Consider the following 22,860-nt stretch of genomic DNA (forward strand, 5'->3'; position numbering starts at 1 on the left):
CCCAAAATCAAAGTCCGGTTTACTGAATTCTTCCTTCCTATTGCATTTCTTCACATAGTTGTCCACTACAGTGGAACAATCAGTTTTGATTTTGTATTTGGTCCATGCTGATGACTTTCCACTTCATAGCAACAGATAGTCCACTGTGAGAGGAGTTCTTGGTGTTGTGCTGTAAATGGGAGGAGGAAATGGAAAGGCAAGTTGTAGAGTTACTAATATGATGAGCTGCAGCCAATGCCTGAGCAGCCTGTGCTGCCCGGGGCAGGAACAGATTTGCTGCATAACCTCCAGTCTAGTTAGCTGATTTCACTAAACGAGTGTGTAACTCTTCAAACTCAAAAAAGTTGCTGGAATGGGTCGTCTGCTGTGGTATTTTCAGCAATGTAAATGCTACACATGAAAAATACTCTGCACCTGACAGTGTATTCACTTTGATTTTCATGAGGTGTGCATAGATTTTTTTCAAAGTGTGCAGTGTCAAAACATTGAATAAAAGTAGCATGGGTCTCCTACCATAAAGGTGCCTGCTGTACAGTAACAGGCTTTTATTATCAGTGTTTAGTTATTTGGATGTGTTTAACTGGGAATTACACAATGAGATCTTAAGCAGTTCTAACTGATTTTCATCTACTTTGTGTTTGATATTTTTAACCTTTGACTGCTACATAATTGATTAAGCATGTAGAACTCAAAAGTATATTGTTCTTATTTCTGTTCCTAAAATTTTTCAGTGGATGTATCTTGACTTGATCTTTAAACTTAGTTGTTACAATAGTGTAATTTATGTATTTCAGACTCTTAGGTAACTAATATTTTACTTTCCGTAACTAATTTCTGCTGCTGCTTATTCCCTAAACAGATACAAATGTGAGCTTGAGAGAAGTCAGCAAACATCGATTGCAGATTTATCGTTCAGTGGCAGCCCACAGAAAAGTTTCATTGCTCCTTTAACACCAGTTCAAAGTCATAATGGTAATTTTTTTTTTTATTTATCTAAGTTAGCTATCAGTTTTCTTGAAAAGTGGAGGAGTATTTTGAACATCACATACTGAGTTCCCTAGTCCCTGTTACATAGCTTAATTGGAGACTTATCTAATTCATAGCATCATAGGTTCCTTGTTTAAAAATTTTTAGTGTCCTTCTTGCAAATAATGCATCCTGTCAACACTACATTGATGGATAAGGAATAACAACAGAAGTATCCATCAATATCCATTGATGGATGAATATCCATCCATCAATGCAGAAATGTCTTGAATGATTGTTTTTAGTGTCAACTTTTCCATTGACATAGTGAAGAGTTGTCTTCCTTCACGCCGCCCAGGTGCTTTAAGGTTCAGTTGACAGTCATATAATGCTATTTCTTTAGAAAATTATTTTTTGTTTAAACTATTACTCTGCATGATCATCTACTTTGACAATACATGCTCTGTATCCATTTCAAAGCATCACTTCTATCTTCAAATTAGTGACATAAAAAAGATTTAAAATATTGGAATGAACTGGAAAAGCAAAAAGAAATTTCTTCAATTGGAGACTTGTTCTGTAGCCAGACACCCTTATGCTGCCTGTACTGAGAAACTGCTAGGATCACCATTATGCAAGGCGTTACCTCTTTCCTTGCTGTGAACAAATGTGCTGTGAGTTTGGCATCTCAGTCTTACTCCAGTGGGAAACTTGAGATAATTTCTTGTACTCTTCATTTAATTTTTGTATGCATAGCTGAAAAGGAGCACAGTAGTGGCAATGTCAAGCATTTCACTGTGTGGCACTCCTGAAATGGGGATTTGATTAAAATTATTTTAATAACTGCATTCAAAAATGTATTGCTGGGAAAGTTTTTTCTTCGAAAGCTGGAACCTTAAATTCTTTAAGATTGTAGAATACCTCAAGTTGTAGCCTGCAATGAGGTTGCCCTCAGCCTTCTCTAAGCTGAACAAACCAATTGACTTCCACTGCTGCTTCTCTCATAAATCTCGTTCTTAAGACCTTTCACCACCTTGGTTGCTTTCTTCTGACACACCCTAATAGTTTAATGTCCCTCTTATATTGAGGAACCCAAAACTGCACACAGTATTCAAGGTGGGACTGCACAAGTGCAGTGTAGAGTGGGCCAATTACCTCCCTCAACTTTTCCCTCAAATGCTGCATTCTAATTCTAGAATTTTCCTGAGAGACTTACAGAATTACATACAAATTCAAGAAAAGGGAAGTAAGATTTTTGATTTAGACTAATACGCTCTTACAATTTCAACGTCAGAATCTGAAATAAATTCTTTGTCCAATTTTTACTGTGTTTGAAAGGACCGTAAAGTTATTTCTTACTGATATTAATGCCATTGGGCTGCTGGTCTTTGAGGAAAAGAAAAGTAGTGTATATAATGTGTATGCATATAAAAATATATGTACGTGTTTTTGTAGAGAGAGGTCTAAAAAATTCTTCTGTCATTGGATCCTTACTTATAACAGTTGCGTTTTCATTCTAATGTCAAGTTCCAGGTATCCCACCAGTGTACTTTTGAGGTTCTAAATTACTGAAGATGTTGTATATGCAGTTGTTTCTCATGAGCTGACATTTCTGATAGCTGCTCATGTTTATCATTCCTGTGACAGCAATAGGCTAGAAAGGACTACCTATGCACTAAGTTAGGTTTATGAAGAAGTATTCATCATGTCTTTGTAGATACTAAGTTTGAAGAACTGGAAGAAAAATACAAGAAAAAAGTACAAGGAAAAAAAACCCTAGAAATGGAATTGAGAGCCAGGCAAGTTAAAGTAAGTATCTCCTGAGAATGCTATGGGTGGTATCAAAGAAAGTACCTACTAAGTGAACTTGGAAAATGGAGTGGAAAAACTAGTGAAATATATTCTACATCACTTAAAGTATAATCAAAAAACAAATTAATCTAGAAAAGCCAGCATAATTAAATAGCAAAGGTAAGAAGGGCATTCAAAATGAGAAGACATCCTTAATGAACTGGAAGTCTTGTGCAAGCAAAGAGAAGAGAAAACTGTCAGTTTTCCTAAGTCAGATATGAGAGGATAATAGAAAAGCTTTGAATGTCTTCTGGGAAAGGCCCTCAACCACATCCCTGGGCATCCTGTTCCAGTATTTTACCACTGTCATTGTAATGAATATCCACCTTATGTCCAACATAAATCTACCCTGCTCCAGTTTAAAACCTTTGCCCCTCATTGTATTGCTACAAGCCCTTCAAAACAGTCCTTCCTCAGCCTTCCTGTAGGTCCCCTTCAGATATTGAAATGTAGCTATAAGGTCTCCCTTATCAGATATGTTAGTCTAGAATTCTATATTTCTTGAAATTTCCTTCTCTTAGCACTTGCCTGCAAAAATGTAGGCTTCAGTTTTGAGAAATGTTAGGATGTAAATGATGGGATCTCTCTTAAAGACAAAAATACAGGTTTCTTACTTATAAAGATACACAGATCAAACTACTTTTTTGGGAGATGTTTGTGTATCAACTATTCTCAGATATTTGGGCTAAATTATATATGTAGTATAAAAAGCAATTTTATGATTCAGTGATTTGCACTCCTGTGATGTTATAAAAATATGAAATTACTACCATCCATGATGTACTTATTAATAGTTATTTTATGTTGCATATGAACCTGTGTAAAGGTAGATCCTTTTTTCTTCTTAGATGCAGAAAATAAGCCAGCCTCATCCTCAAAGATCTTTGAGTCACAGAGAAATTGCTCGACATCAGGCTTCCTCATCTGTGTTTTCATGGCAACAAGAGGAGACACCATCTAGAAAGCATGAAACACCTGCAAGGGGAAGTTCTACAACATCCTTCTTTCCATGGGAGAAAGAAACAAATTCTAGTATACTGTCAGAGAAGAACGGGTTTGATAACAGCTTCACTGAGAACTGTAATTCTTCATTCATAATCCAGCTGAAAGCACAGAACCAGGGTATCTATTATCATTTCTTTTAAACTCAAGGGCTGTCTCCTATATGGTTTCAGTAAAGCTGATGTGTGGGTAGAAGAGAGGTATTGAAATTAGTGCTTTAGTGAGGAAAAGAGAAGTATACCTGTTGTCTTTGGTAGCTAGCCCAGCTGGCTGCTTTGTCTATTTCCGAAGATCAGGCAGTGCATCATAGAAATGATCTACAAGCTGTGGTGTCTTACATACAGGGTGTGAGAGTTAGAAGGGAGGAGTTTGTATTTTGGAGGTGGGTAGAGACATCATATAAAAGGAAAGTGGCCTTTTCTGATAATTCCATTGCTCATGGATCAATTCTTTTAAAAGAGAGTTAGAAAACCCTTCAGGATTTCATAACATCTCACTGTTAAATTCAATTATATTACTTATTAAATTTTGTATGACTTAAGATTTATGGGTAAGCAATACCTGTGTTCAAAATCCATTGCTTGAATATGCTTAACACATAACTGAATTAGTCCATAATGAATGCTAGTGAAAGCACAGAATGAAAGTATGATGAAGTATGATGAATGAAGTATGATAAAAAAACAAGGTATGAAGTTGTATTGCATGTATTGACATGAAGAAATGCTCTATTCCAACTATCAGATATCAGGAATGAATAAGTAGCTGTTTTGTTGTGGATTTGGTGAATATTTCCTTAAGCCTACTATTTCAAACAGCTTTTCCCACTAATTGTTTCTTGTACAACTCTTTTATAAGTTCCTCTGCTCTCCAAACTGTTTATTCAAATACCTACTTGTAAAACTTCAATCTAGGCAGCATTTTTAAATTTGAAACCATAAAAAGTCAGCATCAGGAAGACAGTGGGTGGTTTCTTAACAAAAAGAATTACCACATCATAGTAATTCTGGGTAACACTACCTGTAGGTGACTGAAGTTTTCCACTGCAAAATTACGTTGTGATTTTGGAGGATAACGGTTTCACTTTATTTGTGTGTTGCTTTGTGAGAGGAAAAAGATTCAAATACAGAATACTGTATTTACAGATGCCCAGTAGCTGAAAAGCCTGTTTGAAACAGAAGCTCCCAGTTGCCCTAAACAAATGTTTGTAGTGCACGTCTTCCCTTAAAAAAAAAAAAAAAAAGATACGTCAAGTGACATGTTCGTGTTTAAAAACGCAAAAACAAATGCACACAAATGGTCAGAGGCACAAATTGTCTTCGCCTTTGCAGCATTAGTGCCTTACCTTGCACTTTACTGTGTTCCCAGATATCATGAAGTGGAAATTATTGATTGTTAATTGTCTTTCAGTCTTGATCATTTTAGTCATTGATGTAGTAGTAGACGAGATCTGAAACTTTTGTTTTAGGGTGTCTGTATGTATCAGGAACTTGAGTTTATCGAACTAAAAGACAGTTGGAAATTTGAATACCTGGAAGACACACTTTTCAAAGCAGAAAGTATTTTTAATCTTTCCTCATTTTACAATTTAGAGTTAAATTCTACTGTTAGAGACCTAGAACAACAACTGCAAGCTCAAGAAAAAGTAAAGAAATCCCATATGATTAAACAACAAGAGACTGAACTACAGCTGAACAGAATGAAGTTGGAATTAACAGAGAAGGATAAAGTTCTGAACCAAACCAGAGACAAACTAACTCAAATGAGAACACAACTTGATCAAGCAACCACACAGGTAAAATGTTGCATCACGCATCTTCTGACTGCCCTTACAGTTCATTCCCAGTATTAATGTGTGTCGGTTTAGTAAGAACCAAGTTTCCCAAGATATGTTTCTTGAACATTTGCTGAGGATCAAGTTTTGAGAAGTATACGTTAGCTTGATATGTATTACCTATAAAAATGTAAATACTTGTAAACAGTTGTGAGGGTCTTTTAGCACCTGAAGAAATATTTTTCATCCTCAGGCAAGATTGACTGCAATTCTGAAAAATGTATTTTGATGGGGTTGCATAGAGCAACAGTGACATCTGGTGGCAAGTTCTGACCTTAAATACACTTTGCCATGCAACTTTGGCTGAAAATCATTATCTGTTGCTTATAGTGCAGAATGCTGTGAGGGCACAGTCTTTGGATTGTAAATTACTTTTCTTAAAAACAAAGAAAAAAGGTAAAAATACCGTGCAAGATTGGAATGTGTGTAGTTTCTGAACGAGATTTCACAACCTAAGGAGTTTGGCTTCGTAGTGAAAATCAGTAGGTTAGTCAAGAATTTTACGGAGTGTATTTAAATACCTATGTATAAAAACTTGAAAAGGTTTGCCTTTTTGATGCAGAGTCGTGGAAAGAAGACAAGATTGCCAGTGTTTAAAATCATTTAATTGCAACTGCAGAAGATGACAAGTAACAATAGTTTTCTCTTTTTCTTGATTAGTCAAGGTGCATTGCCTTCCTAGAATCCTTTTTCATAGCATTTGCCAAATTTGGAAGTAGTGCATAGATGTCATAATTAATTGAATCTTCATTATTTCCATTTATTTTTTTTCCTATAATTTTTATTCATCTGCAGGATAGGAAAAGAGATGTTTACCTTCTTAGGCTATAGTAATTGTTATCTGTCAGCAAGGTTCTGCATGCTACTTAACTATATTGGAGAATGTCTGTTTCCTGTAACTCCTGTGTTTGTCCTTAAAAAATAAACCTTTGCATGTTCTGAGTTAGTCTGTGTTTTAAGAGAGACACCAGCATTTGGTTATTGCTAGCTTTGAGTAACTGGTTTAGGGGAAGTTTTGGCTGGAAGTAAAGTGAAATCACATTTTTCATATACTCCATTGACTACATAAAGGCATCACTGTAAGTTTGTGGAAAGACATCTGGTCAAACCTAGCAGCTCAGTTCCTCTGAAAAAGTCTTTCTTTTCACATTCTCTGTGTGACCTGATTCAACTTCCTAGAATTAGGATGATTAGGATTATTATATATTTAATGTTGCCTTGTTAATTCTTTTGTGGGTTTAAGGGAGCTGAATTGTTTTACTTAGAAATCAAAGGGGCATTCAATCCAGCACAAGGAGCAATGTTACATAGCTAGGAAGTGGCCTGGAGAAGGATGAGGAGAAGTAGGACTGATTGGCCTCATTTGAATTGAGGTGGAGCCCATCCTTAAGGTGTCACACAGTATATTGTCCAATAAGATTCCTTCTGTCCCATCATCTGAAGGTTGCTCATTTCTGTTCTGTTTCTTTTTACTTGCACTGAAATTGGATCTCTGCTTGCTGTTGGACTTTGGATGTAGATCTGCACTGAGATTATAGAATTTAGTTTTCAGCCTCCTAGCCTGAATTTAATTTTGGCATGTCCCTTGTATGCTATCACTGATATTATTCACAGACCTCAACCATTGCACCTTCTCTGTTACCGAGTATTCTCATATCTTGTGAGGTCTGCCCTGGTCAGTCATCTAGCTGGAGATGTCTCTGCACACTGCAAAATTTTGGACAAGATGACCTTTGAAGGGTCCCTTCCAAGCCAATGCAATCTATGTATGTCAAGACAAGTTTCCATGTGATCTTAAAGGAGATCATTATCCCTGCAGTCTGTGCTGATAAACAGACATCCCTTCTGCTTGCTTCTTACTGTCTTGTGACACAGATGGACTTCTGTTTCAGTAACATTAAACAGCCCTTGTTTCTGGAAAAGCGTCCTGTTCATCCTTTGCCATTTTTCTTACCCCCTGGGTTAGAGGAAAAATAAGTTGTAGGTGTTTTGCATTAACAGATTTGGTTTGGAATAAAAATATGTTTTTCTGTTCAGGAAGTTAGGTGTCTATTGTTTTACCATCTTAGGTGACATAATAAACTGAATTAGATAACAAACTGACATACTCTCCTTGTGGAGGATAACCTAAAACATAGGCTACTAATTTATTTCCTTTTAATTAAAGTTTAAATTATGAAAAATACTCTTTTTTTTATTTTCCTGTGCAAATCGTTGTGCTGAATCACTCTGAAATTTAGTGGAATATGCAGTCATTTTCAGTCTAAGCAAGCACTTATTTAGCAGTTAATGGTCATTCTGTAGTTCATAGCAACCTGACATACTGAAAACATAATCTATTTTTATTGTCAGATACAGTACGTATCTGTAAACTTTCAAAGACACTGATTTTTCAGAAGATGCTTTTATTCTGTATGTATTTACACAGATGTTGAAAATATGTATATATAGTCTCTATTATCACTAACAAAAACAAGTATGAGCTTAGTACTTTGGATTGCTAAGAATTTATATGGTACCAGCTAGAGCAATTGCAGTAGATGAAATCAGTCTTTCTGTATGAATGCATATAAATTTAAACAAAATGTCATGTGTATTTTTTACACTTGTGGTTGATAACTAAATTACAGGTGCAAATGATGGAGCAAAAGGTGAAAAGATTGTCAGAAGAACTGAATTGCCAAAGACAAAATGCTGAGAGTGCTCGTCAGTCTTTAGAACAGAAAATAAAGGCCAAGGAAAAAGAATACCAGCAGGTAAGGCAAGAAGAAATTTTACATTTTGACTTCTTGAGGAGATGAAATCACATGGCTTATTTTGTGCATCTGTTTTTCAGTTAATTGCAATCACGTCTGATAGAGAGGTAAAAGTTGAAAGGTAACTGAAAAACTGAAAACAATCATCCCAGTAGAAGAGGTAGGCTGTTGGAGAGATGCAGAATTATATTAGTATTCTCTAGGCAATGGAGAATATGTGCAAGAGACCCAACTGAGGTACAAATCTATGAGAAACTAGACTTTGTTGTTCACAGGGGTATGTGTATGTGAGTTCAAATATAATAACTGACTCAGTTATCGGAGTTAATTTTTCATGCATCTCGTACAAAGAAAAGAATTTCTTTAGAATTATATATCTATTATTCAAATTTTGGTTCATGTGCAGAAGGTGGTAAAATATGGGATTAGCATAAGTGTCTTTCATTTCTGAAGTGCCAGCTCTTGCAAAGTGTAGCAGTATTCCTGGAAATTTTTGGAGTGAAGTTATGTTTAGCAGTAACCCTGATTTGGAATAGGTCTAAACTCTTTGTGTTTTTCTTTTTGAGCTTAATAATGAGCGTTAGGAAATCCAAGACACGGATTTGGAAGTGATCTTGCCATTTCAGATGTGCATTTTAAGTTTGCTTTTGAGGACTGAGTAGAGGCGTGGCCCTGAAGAAGACTACTGTTGTGTTTAAACGTTGAACTTGAATCCTTTTCTCCAAGGTATAGCCAGAAAGATAGATAATTGCTAGAGAATTATGCTGGAGTGGCTGATGAACAGGGCTCCCACCAATGCTCTTGAGTGGAAAGTGGTTTCACAAAGTCTGTTAGTCTAGGTGCTAACGCAGGAACTCAAGAGATACTGAACCTTGTCTAGAAGTGGTAAATAAGAACTGATCTTTGTGCTTGAATAGTTGCAGCATGAAAAAGCCTGCTGTTGAATGATTCAAATACAGCAGTCATATTAATCAAAAGATGGGTTGAAGGCCTGTGAACCTTCTGTCATGGTTTCTCCTTGCAAATGCAGTCCATAGTGGCTCTGTTATGCCTCATGCATGCCCCTTAGGCACTATCACTCTCTTAAGTGGGATCATTTAAGAATATAGTATTTCTGAGACATTTCTTCAGAGAAGTAGCAAGTCATCCTCCACGTGGGTTGCTTGTTAGTACAGCTTGTTTCAACAGCTGATAGTTTGTATGTCAGGCAGTTTAGGTGTCACACACAGGAATGTCTCCTGTGAAGCAGAATTTATTTTTAGTTACAAACAAAGTCATAAGACTAATGTGTAATTTCACACACCGTCTTCTAGGTTGTCCAGCAAGGCCGTTAACTGTGAACGACTCTCTTTTATTCTGTAATGTTTGTGATCTGTGAGCTGTTACATGCTTTTATAACGCTTATTTAATGTTCATTCATTTCTAATTGGCTGTCAAGTCCAATTTAAAAGCTCTGTTTTATACACATCCAAATTTGTGTAATATCATGGAAATTCTGATCTGCGCATTTTCCTCAGGGAGGGATTCAGCCCTTCTATGAAACCCGGATACCGGTGCTGGTTGCACTGAATTCCATCCTGTAAAGCCTTGCTGGTGTGTTCCTTATTACATTTCCATTTCTAGAAGGCAGATGAGATTCAGGAATGCATTTCATGGACTTTTACCTGAGAGCCACACTGAAGAAAATGTCAGCTCTAGTTCCTTCACTGTGAATCATAGAATTGCTTAGGTTGGAAAAAAAAGTTTCAGATCAAGTCCAACTGTTAAGCCAGCATTACCAGGTCACCACTAAATCACGTTTCTCAACACCACATGTGCATGGCTTTAAAATCTCTCCACGACCTCCCCAGGCAGCATGTTCCAGACCCTGGCAACCCTTTCAGGGAAGAAACTGTTTCTCATGTCCAACCCAAACCTCCCCTGGCATAACCTGAGGCTATTTCAAATTCAAACCCACATCCCAGCCCAAGGCTTCTGCTGCAGCTCGTCCCTGTAATGTTCTGAGCAGTTTTTGGATCCAAATGAGTTTCCATTTCCAGCTGAACTTCTGTGAGCAACCAGATTCATGTTGAATGGCTTCAGTGCAAACACAAGTAAGACCTTCAGCCAGCCTGAAGGGATTGCAAGCTGATGGCTTCCACTGTGAAAGGAAGTTGCAGAGTTAGGTTGATGGTTGGACTCAATTAACTTAGAGGTATTTTCCAGCTGAAACAATTCTATGATTCTGTGAATCTTAGCCTGGGAATCCAACCCTTCTGCAGGTGAGTCTTTTGAGCATTCTGATCAGTTAAATCATGCAGAAGGTTGAGCTGGCACCAGAGAAATGAACACCAGTCTCTCAAACCACACTCCATCCACTACACACAAGTCTGGCCTTATTAGCTGCCAGTTCCAGTCAAATATCTTTTTCATTTTAAGTGCAAAAGGACCAGTGAGATGAGCTACCCAGCTCACAAAAGCATACCTGATGGCTGAATATTCCTTTCTTTTGGTTATGTTTTGGATTTTTTTTGGGGGGGTGTTGTTTGTTTGTGGGATTGTGGTGGTTTTTTGCTGGTTTTGTTTGCTTGTCTGGTATTCCTTCTTTCTTTTGTTTGACTGGTGACAGTGTCGGACTGTGTCTTTTAGTGAAGCAGCTTGCCTGTATGAAGTAACTATGCTTGAAGTGTAAAATGAGTAAGAGAAGCACAAGAGCTTTATTGCCCTTTTCACTTCACAAGAATCTTAGAATTTGTCAGTAGATCATATTCACAGATTCATAGAGTGGTTTGGGTTGGAAGGGACCTTAAAGATCATCTAGTCCAACTCCCCTGCCATGGCCAGGGACACCCAGCTTGCTTAAGCAACCTGGCCTTGAACACGTCCAGGGAGAGGGCATCCACAACCTCCCTGGGCAGCCTCTTCAGTGCCTCATCAGCCTTTCTGTGGTGAGAATTTCTTCCTAACCTCCAGTACAAATCTACCCTCCTCAAGCTTCAATCCATTCCCTCTGGCCCTATCACTACAAGCCCTTGTAGAAGTCCCTGCCCAGCTCTCCTGTAGCCTCTTTTCAGGTACTGGAAGGCCACTATTAAGTCTCCCCAGAACCTTCTCTTCTCCAGGCTGAACAAGTAAAATCCTCTTGGAAAGTTGGAAGCTGTTGGGTTATTGCAACTTTTTTATAGCAATTATTGCTGATAAATATTCTGGTTTGTCTTTATTTTTTTTCCTTCATTACTTTTTATTACCCTCATGCCTCTTACTATTTTAGATCCTAATAAACCTATGAAATATGTGAAGAGTCAGAACTGTGAAGTCCAAAGGCATAAGTACAGGCCTCATGATAAACGACAAGGACAGCTGTTTATCTTAATGGATAGCATTTCATAAGATCAAACACAAACTATATTCTACAGATTTCAAAAAGTCTGTTTTGGGAACACTGCTTTTTTGTGCAGTTTTCATGAATGGCTTTGTAAGATTATCTTGTTGCTCAGTACCATGCTAGGTATTACTTCAAGATTATTTTTTACTTTTCCTAGATAAAAAATCGACCCTATAGTGTGGTAAGTAAGCAGAGATTAGTTTGTCCACTTGTAGAGGAATGTAATTCGTACATGACACTTATCTTAAAGATGAAGAATTTTAATACTGTTACTTTCACTAGTTTTAGATTATTTTCTTTCCCTTTCTGTGATAGGAATGTTGCTGTAATGGAGTTTTTAAGTAGATGACCTAAATCAAGTTAGGGCCATTCTAGCCCATGTGACATTTACAGTATGCATCAAAGTTGTTTTTTTAAACTGTTGTTCACTGTGCAAGACAAGTGTCTCTGAGCAGGTAGTTACCTGTCAATGAAAACCAGTTGTTATGGCTCCAGTAACCAAAGTACAGATTTGTTGTAGTTATGTGTTTATTTCTTTGCTATTATGCTGCTGTTTTCTAGGAGCTGTCTTGCCACCAACGTGCCTTACAAACACTGGATCAGCAGTGGAACCAGATAAGAAACAATCTGAGTCAGGAGTTACAGCAAGCCAAAAATGACTTCAATGCTCTGCAGGCAGAATTTGACAAAGTAGGCTTTTTCTTATAGTAAAATCTTCTACTGGAGCTGATGCTTAGTTCTGCTAACAGCACTACCTGAAATTAATTACACATAAACCAAAAAAAAAAATAGTGTGGGGACTTGTATTAATGTTTTGTACACTTTGTATTAAGCTGTTTTGTATTTCACATTTCTCACTGAAATGCTATGTATTGAACCATGAATTACAGGCTTTTAAAAGCTTGGGGCTAGTCCCCTTCCCATGGGGAAGGAGATGTGAAGCGAAACCGTGCTGCTAACGTAAATCTGTTTGAGAGGAGCAGCTAAGGCTGATCGCAAGAGACATCTTAGATAGAAAACGTACAGAGGTGCAGTTTGATGGCAGAACTAAACTTTAGAACGACAGCCTCATTTCATACACCCAGGCCATGCACCCTGGTACTCTTTTTTCACAGTACAACCCCTCATGTGACCCTGCTGTAGAGAGCTAATACAGGAACTAAAAGAGCAAAGCAAAAAACATATCTAAATCAGCATATGTGTATGCAGGCAGAAGTATTAGCTGTCAGTTTAACTCTCTGAACTGGTTCTTTAGAAAATCAGATGAGTATCAGGGCTTCTGTAAAGAGGAACATCAGTATGAAGGAGGTCTTCCACAGCTTTGGCATCAGCTGGCTATTAGAATGCATTAGTTGTCACAAACCCACAATCCTAAGGAAGTTAGAAAGAAATACAAGGCCAAAGAATTGAGTGACCAGAAAGGAGGAATGTTTAAAAGCCTCAAAAAACTCTTGAGATCAGCTATAAAGCCACTAGTGTTTGAAAATGTTATTTATTGAGAACCCCTTTAGCAGGCAGGCTGAACTGAAACAGCATTTCTAAAACTGACAACAGGTTTGTTTTAGGAATACAACCATAGGAATACATTCAGTCAGATGTTTTCAGTGGTTTCTGTATATGCACATTCTTTTGTAGTATGCTTACTGAAGAAATTGATTTAATAGAGATAGGTGCCTTTTAGTTCTTTCTCTAAGAAAACTAATTTCTTATCTAATGACCTCAGAATAGGCTTTTTTTCTTTTTTTGACCTGATGACAGCATTTCCTTCCTTCTTAATGTAGAGCATTATAGGACTATATTGAAAGAGCTAAAAGCTATTTAGTTTTTATAAAATCTATGCCAGTGGAGCAGTAAGTGCAGTTATGATGTTAACTTTCTGATTTGCATATCTTAGCAAAAAGCTATTACAACCCCAGTTTCATTTATATCCTAGAGATATCATTGTGTTGATGTAGCTGCAAGTTGGATATGTTAATCCGATTTCAGACAGACTAGAAATATCTTACAGTCATTCCATCTTTATGGACAGAGGCAAAGGTGTGCAAGGCAATAAGCAGCTATTTTGTAAATCACAGTAAAGCAACCTTAGGTTCATAGTGGGATAAAACAATGTAGACTCATTTTATAATCAGAGAATGGTTTGGATTGGAAGGGACCAGTGTTGGAATGTTGGAGTTCAAGAACAGGAATTAAAAAAAAAAAAAAAAACAAAACACAAACAAATTTTAAAAAGAGTTATTATACATACCTGTGAATAAAATGCTGATTTTTCAAAATTCTTACAGGTAAAGGCAGTGAAACAGTGCTTGGAACACAGTACCAGTGATCTCACCCAGAAGCTGTGCAGAGCAGAGCAGGCTTTATTAGCAGCCCAGGCTAAGGAAATGGATTTGACAAGAAGCTTTGAGGTAACCAGTGCAGAAGAGTAGTTGATAGAATTAGTAGCATAAATTGGCAAACTCTAAGCAATAAAACTGTTGAGCATTTATTTATGTAGCTTGTTTTCTTGTAAGCAATCTTAAAATACTTTTATGGATTATCTTAATAACATATCTTAGTTATAACAAAAAGGAGATCTTCACTAACATCATGTACATTAATGCAGTTTGTGGAACTGGCTGTGTGGGTAGGATGCTGCTGTAAAATCTTTCCCCCAAACAAGGATAAATTTGGAGAAGTCTTTGAATGCTGCCATACTACCTCATACTCACACATGCAGAAATCTTTTCACTTCAATGTCTCCTGTGTCTTCTCAGTTTTGCTTCAGTGGCAATTAGAGCAGCTACACGTTAAATTGTTGAAGTTGTGCCACTAGAGAACTCTCATTGCAAATTTTAAATGTTTGGAGAATCAGTAAAGAAAGAGCTCAACACCTATGTTTGAGAGTCATGGTTCCTTTTATTTAAACACTCTTACTTTGCTTGTTGCTTGCAGTCATGAGAAAATATAATCTGGCATCCTTCACTCAAAAGGATTATGAAACACTAGAAAAGGCTCCCTAGGGAGGTGATTAATTCCCCATCTTTGGAGGGGTTTGAAAGATGTGGTGCTAAGGGTCATTGTTTAGCACCAGACTTGGTAGTTAGATAGTGGTTGGACTCCATGATCTTAAAGGTCTTTTCCAACTGAAGCAATTCTATGATTCTATAATTTCTGCCCAAAATTTACCTGTCAAAATTTAAAGTAAAATAGTGGCTTTTGTTCACATCACACAAATGCTGGTACAGCTTTTGTATATTGTGAAATTTTAGGTACGTTCATGCTGGTAGATTACCATGTCTGGGAACGTTCCCAGCTACTGGAACGTGACTATTTATACTGTTAATTGTTAGAACAGCATTTTGCATGGTTTTGGCCCAGCTGACTAGCACTCTTTCATACAATTCCCAGGCACAGTTTGGGAGTTCACATGAGCCTGGGACCGTTCCCAGCAAGCAGTTTGGTTAGAGCCACCTGTTTTGGAAAAAACAGAAGACTTTAGTGGTACAGATACTGGCTGTTCTGTGCCACTTGGCCTCTATGCCAGACACTGGTCCTTGAAATCTGTTTAGTAAATAAATGTAACTGGTGCCTTCCAGTGGTAAGACTAATAAAGGTAATTTTTGTTTTTCAAGTGTATCTCAGAGGAGGAAATCTCCTTTAAGCTTCTAGACATTCTTGTGTAATCTTTCATATCTTTAGACAAGACAAAAATAGTTTATATAGTGGGCCCATAACCCCCTCTGGAATTGAAATTATGGAGTGAGGCTAGATTTTACAGTGTTTTGAGATCCCATTGTTGGAGAGCATCTCACATGGAAACACCTTTTACTTGGGAGTGCTTCATTCTATCAACCAGTCTTGTATCCATCTTAGTAGTAACTGTAACTGTAACTGTGGTCAGATTTTTTTTTTTTCATATTTGTTCATCTTGGTCAGACAATTGAGCAGCTGGTAACAGTAATGCTATTTTAGAATGTGGCCAATAAATGTATAAAGAAGTTCAGTCTGGAGGAGATTGTAATATTTGAAATAACAGTACAGTTCTCTGTTTTAAGAGTTCTGCACGAAAGCATGGTATACACTGTCAGAACTTAGTACATGGCTTGTCTTTCTCATTGTCATAAATAAATATAATGCAAAATATTACATGGAATTGTTGACCAAGTCTTGGAGGCTTTGTTGACAGTAGATTTTCTTTATAGCAAAAGAAAGCAAGAGTGAAATGGGCATCTGTTTTCCTTTATTAACAGGAGATTGCTGCGGTTTTACACTAATGGTCTAGCTACCCAGTGGAGAACACAGCTGTTTTCCTCTGGTTAATCCACTGCTTTGCTTTAGTCCTTACTGTATAACAAGACTGGTGGTCCAAAACAGATACACTTGTGAGACATACAGGATACATTTACTCTAAGGACAGCTAAGCTTTGCAACTGTGCTGTCTCAATAGCTTAGCAGTTCTGGCATCCTAGCACAGTTTACATTTTCATGGTGCAGGGAAGCCCCTAACTATTCATGGAAAAAATTGGTCAGTCAGTCCCTAAATTGCTCCTAAGTTTGCTCCATGAAGAGTATCTCCAGAGTAACAGTATTACCTGTGTATATGTTCTGGAGTTTGCTTTGGTTTGGTTTTTGCTGTTTCAAGGGACAATTGCAGAATGGCTAACTTGAGTTATACAGTGTACAAGTAGAATTGATAACTGGATCGAAACCAGAGTGATTCATTTGCTTATAGCTTTGGAAAGTGTAAATGGCTAATTACTGTTAGATACTTGATCCATTAAATTATGGATTCCTGGATTTTTCTCAAGTGCTACTTATTGTGAATGTTTGCACCAAATGAAAATAATTGGACCTTTTAGCCATTGTCATTCCTTAAGCTTATGTGGTTTTCTTTCTGTAGATCACAGGCTTGTGTAGTTCATGAACTTGTATTGCATCTGCCTGTGGTGCTTTGAATGCAAGAAATTTGGACTCTTTAAAAAAGTTAAGATTACTAGAAAGCTTCCTTCATTGAAACTTATGTGACTGGAACTTTTTTTTTAAGAATTGTGGGTGTGGAAGGCTATGAGTAGAAGGGAAGGTAACTGTTAGTGACAGTGACAATTTTAATCATTTTCTGAGGGTGATTTATTTATATTGTTGCAAAACCAAGCCTATCATGCCAGCGAGCTTTTAATTTTTTTTCATCCAGACCTTTCCATTTCTTGAGCTTGGCTTTTGTGCTTTGCTGCCCATCTGGTAGTAGTAAATGGATGAATAATCGATGGCCTGTTTCCAATTGGGCCATGCCAGTTCTATGCCATCTGTTGTCCAGCAGCACAGGAGTACGGAGGAAAAGGATTAGTTTCCTTAAAAGAACTTTCATTTGGCTTCCTAGATGCAATGTAGTTACATAGTTTTGTTTGTATTTTAGTTTGTGTTTGGGGTTTTTGTTTGGGGTTTTTTTTAAAGCAAGACCTCAGTTTATTTGAAGGAAAATACTTTTCATGGCAAAACAACCCTCAGAAAGAGTAAACTCTTCTAAATAAAATTTGACTGGTGTTGCCATGATAGATGTTGCAACATGTTGCCATGCCATGCCACAATTTCAGTGGGAAGAGAACTTGTCTCTGAGATGTTAGGTGAAATCTGACCTATAAATATCTTGTTAATTTCAATGCCATTGCATGGAATTGTTTCCTTTGTTGCTTTGGGAAAGTAGCCCAGCATCATCAAATCAGATTTTGTAGGATATGTCCTGTCTCGATCTGTTTGGGGCAGGTCATGTGGAGCTGTTTGCTGTAAGCAAACAAGAACATGCTAACTACTTTAGCTGATAGCATCTCTCAGATGCTGTCAACCAATAAGGAATAGTTCAGCTTATGTTCCTGAGCAGTGTTTTGGACACAGGCACAGCTGCCCAAAGACTTAATAAGACCTAATGGAATATTTTGCTTTTGATTTAAATTAACTTTAAATTCTTTGGCCATTCACATGCAATATGATCTTATTTTGATTCTGATTTAGGAAGTGAAGCAAGAAAAAAACCTTATTAACTGTCAACTGGAAAAAAAATTGCAACAGATCCATCAGCTTGAAGAAGAACTAAGTATGGTCAAGCAGTCTTTAAAGCAGAGCCAGAATTTTGCAGAAGAGTTGAAAAGTGAGTTATGTATTTAAATTTGTGGAACTCCTGTTGCACATTTAATGATGTGTTTCCTGCCATCCTGTGAGTTTCATTGTGAAAAGTTAAAAGGTTTCCACTGTGGGATATGATTAGTGGTTTTACCAACACTGAGTTTGTTTTAAATGGAAATGCATTTTTGTCTATGAAGAAAGTAAAGGTACACAGTTCTGAAATTAGTTGAAGTGCACTGATCAGCAAACTGAATTTCATACAATGTCTCTAAATCATAAAACTTCTGTTTTGTAATTCTTTAATGTGTTTCATAGTGTTTAAAAAAAGGTAGAAAAATGTTGCATAACTGTCAATAGTTGAGTCTTGTTTGCAGCATTTCTGGTTGAGAACACAGTTTTTCAGCAACTGAGTTGAAATATACCTTGTAGTTCTGGATCTGACTGAAAAGGGGGATAGATAGATTCCCACTTATTCCTGTGCATCCCACTTTTGTCTGTTCACCAATAAAATGTCATGTAATATTTTAAAATTAAGCTTTTGGATTTGATTCTGTTCTCCTTAAAATTAATGACCAAACTTTGGTCGCCTTTCAGCTGATGATCTTATAGAAAACTTGCAGACTTTATAAACTAGCTAGTGGAACAGAATTCCTGTATGTAGCCTTGGTGCTTCTTAGTCTATTCCTATCAAGGCAGGGAAACAACTATGACAATTTGAAAAAGGACCCTACTTTGGTAGAAATGGAGTGTAAGACTGACCCACAAGGCTTTATACTGGAATGACAACTGTCCTGTTTCTTTTTGTTTTGTTTAAAAAACCCCAAAACACCACCACAAAAAGGAAGTGCTACTTTATATTAAAAAATTGATGAAAGTAGGGCAGAGAAACAACAGGTATTTACATCTGAGAAGTAAGAACTGACCGGCTTGGAGTGTGCAGACTTGTAGCAGATAATTTGGAAAGCTGACAATGTCTATGAATACATGGTTTCCAATAGCATGTGGTGATATAAGCAATCCTTTATCTAGTGATGTGATTTGATAGTAAAGCTATGCACTAGAATGAGAATTGAAAATGGAATTGAAAACAGTAAAAAGTAAATAGTAACAATTCCTCTAGAAAATTACCAGTAGAATTGCCAGTATTGACTGTCAAAGATTCAATGATGTTTTCTTTTACAGATAAGAATACTTCTCAGGAAACAGAGTTGAAGCTACTGGAAGAGAAATTTAAAAAGCAAGAGAGCTCCCTTTTGCTGGAGAAGCTGAAGACAGCTTTAGCTGACATGGAAAAGCAACAAGATTCTACCCAAATCCTGCTCAAAGAAAAAGATAACTATATTAAAGAACAAAACTGTAAAATAAGTAAAATGGAGGGAGAATCAGAAGCTTTGCAGAAGCTTCTTGGATTCAAGCAGAGAGAGTGTGAAGACCTGCAAAAAGAGGCTACTGCTTTTTCTCAATGGAAAAATGAAAATGATCATCTTATAAACAAACTTAAGTCTGAAAAGGAAGGTATGCTGGCCCATATTAATGAGTTGGAGAGTTCACTTCAGAGTCAGCAAATCAAAAATTGTGAGCATAGTGAGAAACTCAGAATGTTGGAAACTGAATGTGACAGAAAAAACACAGAGATTAGAGAACTTAAAGACGTGTTGGAATGTAAAAGTGCAGAATTAGAAGAACAAAAAAAAGCTTTTGATGAGCTTCTGCAGAAAGCAGAATGTTCTGATAAAAAGTACTGTAAAGAGATAGAAAATATGTCCTGTAAAATATTCCAGTTTACCAACCAAATTAGTGAACTAGAAGAAAAGTTACAGTTAGCAGCAACTGAAGGGCTGCAAAAGGAACAGCGTTATCATGACCTGCTTGCTGAATATGAAAAAATCTGTTGTCTTGTAAAAGAGAAAGATACTTCAGGAATGACAAACAATGGAGAAGTTAATTTACCAAGTGGACAGGATAAAACTGTGTTAGGCAGTATGCAACTTGCAGCAAATAACTGCATTGCTGAGGATCCCAGATGTGCAAAACCTTACCTAGAAGTAGGAAAAACAAAGGATCTGGCCATTTTGCAAGATCAAATCTCGTCTCTTGAGATTTCCTTACTGGCTCAAAAGCAGCTGAATTCTAATCAGCAGCAGCAGTATGAAGACTTACTGCAAATAAAGGGTGAAGCAGAAGAGAAGTTATTAAGTGTAGAACAGATGCATGAAAGCTTCGTGACAGAAACTAAACAGCATATTAGTAACTTGCAAGATGATATTTCAACACGTCAAAAATTAGTTGAAGAATCTTTAGCTATTCTTGAGGAAAAGGACATGCAACTGCAAACTCTGAATGAAAGATTAGAGACCCAACAAGGTGAGCTTCAGGATTTAAAGATTAATAATAAATTGCTTGAGGATTCAGTAAGACAGCTGAAGCACATGTCTGAAACATGGGATTCAGAGAAGAAGGTTATGTCTTCAACTATTTGCTCATATAGCAAAGAAGTTGAGGAACTTACTGAGGAAAATGCCATCCTTAAGAATTTAAGCAGAGCTTTAGAGAAAGAACAAATAACTTTGCTGGAAACAAATAAAAGTATTTCTGATGGTTTAAAGGAGAAAGAAGAAATAATTTCTGAAATGTCAGAAAAACACAGAGAGGAGCAACAGCGTAGTGAATCAAGAACTGAAGAAATCAAAACAGAGCTTAAAGTTTTGCAAGCAAATTATAAATCAGTGGAAGAAGAAAACGTGAAGATGGTGAGCATTCTGAGAGAGCAGACAGTTGAATTTGAGGAAAAGAAAGCAAAATTAGAACAAGAGCAACAGTTTTTTTGTGAGAATAAAGACATCTTACATAAACTAAAAGCCTCAGAACAAATGAAGAAGGATTTGATTCAAGAATTTAAACAACTCCACTCAGAATTTTCCAGTATCCAGCAGGTGCCTTCTACGGAGCTTGACTGTTTAACACAGGAAGCGTTAAATGTCAGGGCAACACAAAATACAATGCAAGAGAAATGTGCCCTTGTATTTCAAGACAAGGGGCAATCAAGGAAGGAACTAGAAACAAAAAGTGAATCTCTAATGTGTGGTCTTAGTTGTGAACAGAAACTTCATTCAGAACAGTTCAGGAAGTCCATGGAAGAAAAAGATGCTGAGCTGAATAAATACCAAGTTAAGCTTGAACTTCTTCAGATGGATTTTGAGGACAGAGAACTATGCCTAGAGAACTACAAGTTAAAAGTGATACAACTGGAGACTGAATTAAAAGGCACAGAAGCAGAACTTGAGAAAAATGTGAGAGAGAAAGAGAGACTGCAGCAAGAACTACTGTCTGTTAAGGAACTGAAAACTTTAGATTCTGCACATACAGTATTAGATGAAGATGGTTACTCACTGGAGTATGATTATGATAGTGTTTCCCAGAATTGTGGCCAAAAAGGAATGGATGAAAGTTGTTCATCATTCTTGCTGGCATCCTCTTTGCAGGCAGCAATGAACAATTTGAGTGAGCCCGAGAAAATATGTGAGAGATTGCAGAGTGAGAACGTTGTATCAGCCTCTGGATTTAAAGTCTCGAAACCCAATGACATCACAGGTATTAATATGGAGGAGGAGAAAGAGAACATAATGAATGCAGATAAAAATTCAGAGAAAGCTATTTTTCCAGAAGAGCTTATGGATCAGAGTGATAACTGCAATCTAAGCATGCATTTTGATAATAAAGAGATGTCCTTCAGACTTAGAGAATGCTGTACTGGACCTTGTTCTGACCATAAAGATTTAAAATTGTCCAGCGAAGAAGTTAAAATACACTTTGCTGAAGGAAGAGAGAAGTTTTTGTCATTCCAGGATGAACATACAGAATCATACAGACAGCACTGCAGTATGTGTTTCAGGATACCTCAGCTACAGTCTTGCACTGAAACACTGAAGGCAGAAAACTCTGCATTGTCAAAAAGTCTGAGCAGCGCTTATAAAGATTCTGTGAGTGTGCTACTATCTTCCAGCCAAACAGACACACTCTCTAAATTAGATGAAACTAAGTCCATGGTTTCTTTCTCAAATCTTTTTGATTTGAGTTCCAGTTTTACAGAAGCGAGTGAGGTGGCTGATTCTTCAAACAGTGGTATGTGCAACTGGATAGAGGAAATGAATCAGCCAGACAGTTCTCCAGAAGGTGCAACATATATTTTGGTCAAAAATAGTCATAATGCTCACAGATCGGACTCTGTTGGAGAGTGCAGCAGTATTACTCCTAAGAAATCTAACCTTGAGGGTAGAATTGAAGAACTTCAAATGCTATGTCAGACCTATAAGAAGGCCATTAAGGTGCTCCAAGACCAATTTCACATTCAAGAGAATATGAAAAATGAAGAAATACAAGAGCTGAGAAAAGTTATACTTTCTGAAAGAACAGAAATAGATCAACTCAAACAGCAAAATCTATCTGATGAGAAAGAATGGCAGCAGAAACTGAAAAATGTGACTATGGAGATGGAGTACAAACTGGCAGCAGAAAGAAAACAAACTGAGATTCTGTCTTTGGAGCTTGAAGCAGCAAGATTCCAACTGCAAGTCCTTGATTTAAGTTCTCATTCACTGCTGTGCACAGATACTGAAAATGTAAGTAACTGCTCTAATGCAGATCAGTTTTATGTAAACCCTTTAATTTATGGTAAGCCAAATTTAAATTTTGAGATGAAATCTGTTTAAAAGTTTGTCCCACAGAAGCTGTAGTCTTCTCTAGAAAAAGCAGAGAAATAGTCCAGTACCTTGGGTTTTGGTTTATGCATCACAGGGATTGTGAGAAATAACAAATGATGACAAATACAAAAAGTTTAGTCTCCTGGAGTCATGTAATACTTTGCACTACTTTCTTACCTTTCCTTCATGTCTCTGTCAGTGTGGATCCTGCTGTGTCAGCAGGTGCACATGCACAGTATGTGTTTGTAATATTCTTACAAGCTCAGATCTCTGATTTAACACAATCAG

The 22,860-nt window shown here is 37.0% G+C and overlaps 1 protein-coding gene across 1 annotated transcript in view; it reads left to right on the top strand.

The window, feature by feature from the left end:
* The window catches only part of CENPF (centromere protein F), a 41,630-nt gene that overhangs the window by 3,084 nt on the left and 15,686 nt on the right, over positions 1–22,860 (top strand). Inside the window, exons 3-11 of the mRNA XM_054399000.1 lie at positions 860–972; positions 2,684–2,775; positions 3,672–3,939; positions 5,412–5,614; positions 8,284–8,409; positions 12,335–12,463; positions 14,059–14,181; positions 17,762–17,897; positions 19,055–22,491. Coding sequence (XP_054254975.1) covers positions 860–972; positions 2,684–2,775; positions 3,672–3,939; positions 5,412–5,614; positions 8,284–8,409; positions 12,335–12,463; positions 14,059–14,181; positions 17,762–17,897; positions 19,055–22,491 — 4,627 coding nt within the window. The remainder of the gene's footprint in view (positions 1–859; positions 973–2,683; positions 2,776–3,671; positions 3,940–5,411; positions 5,615–8,283; positions 8,410–12,334; positions 12,464–14,058; positions 14,182–17,761; positions 17,898–19,054; positions 22,492–22,860) is intronic.

The sequence above is a fragment of the Indicator indicator genome, chromosome 2 (genome assembly GCF_027791375.1).
Source record: "Indicator indicator isolate 239-I01 chromosome 2, UM_Iind_1.1, whole genome shotgun sequence".
NCBI classification, from domain to species: Eukaryota; Metazoa; Chordata; class Aves; order Piciformes; family Indicatoridae; genus Indicator; species Indicator indicator.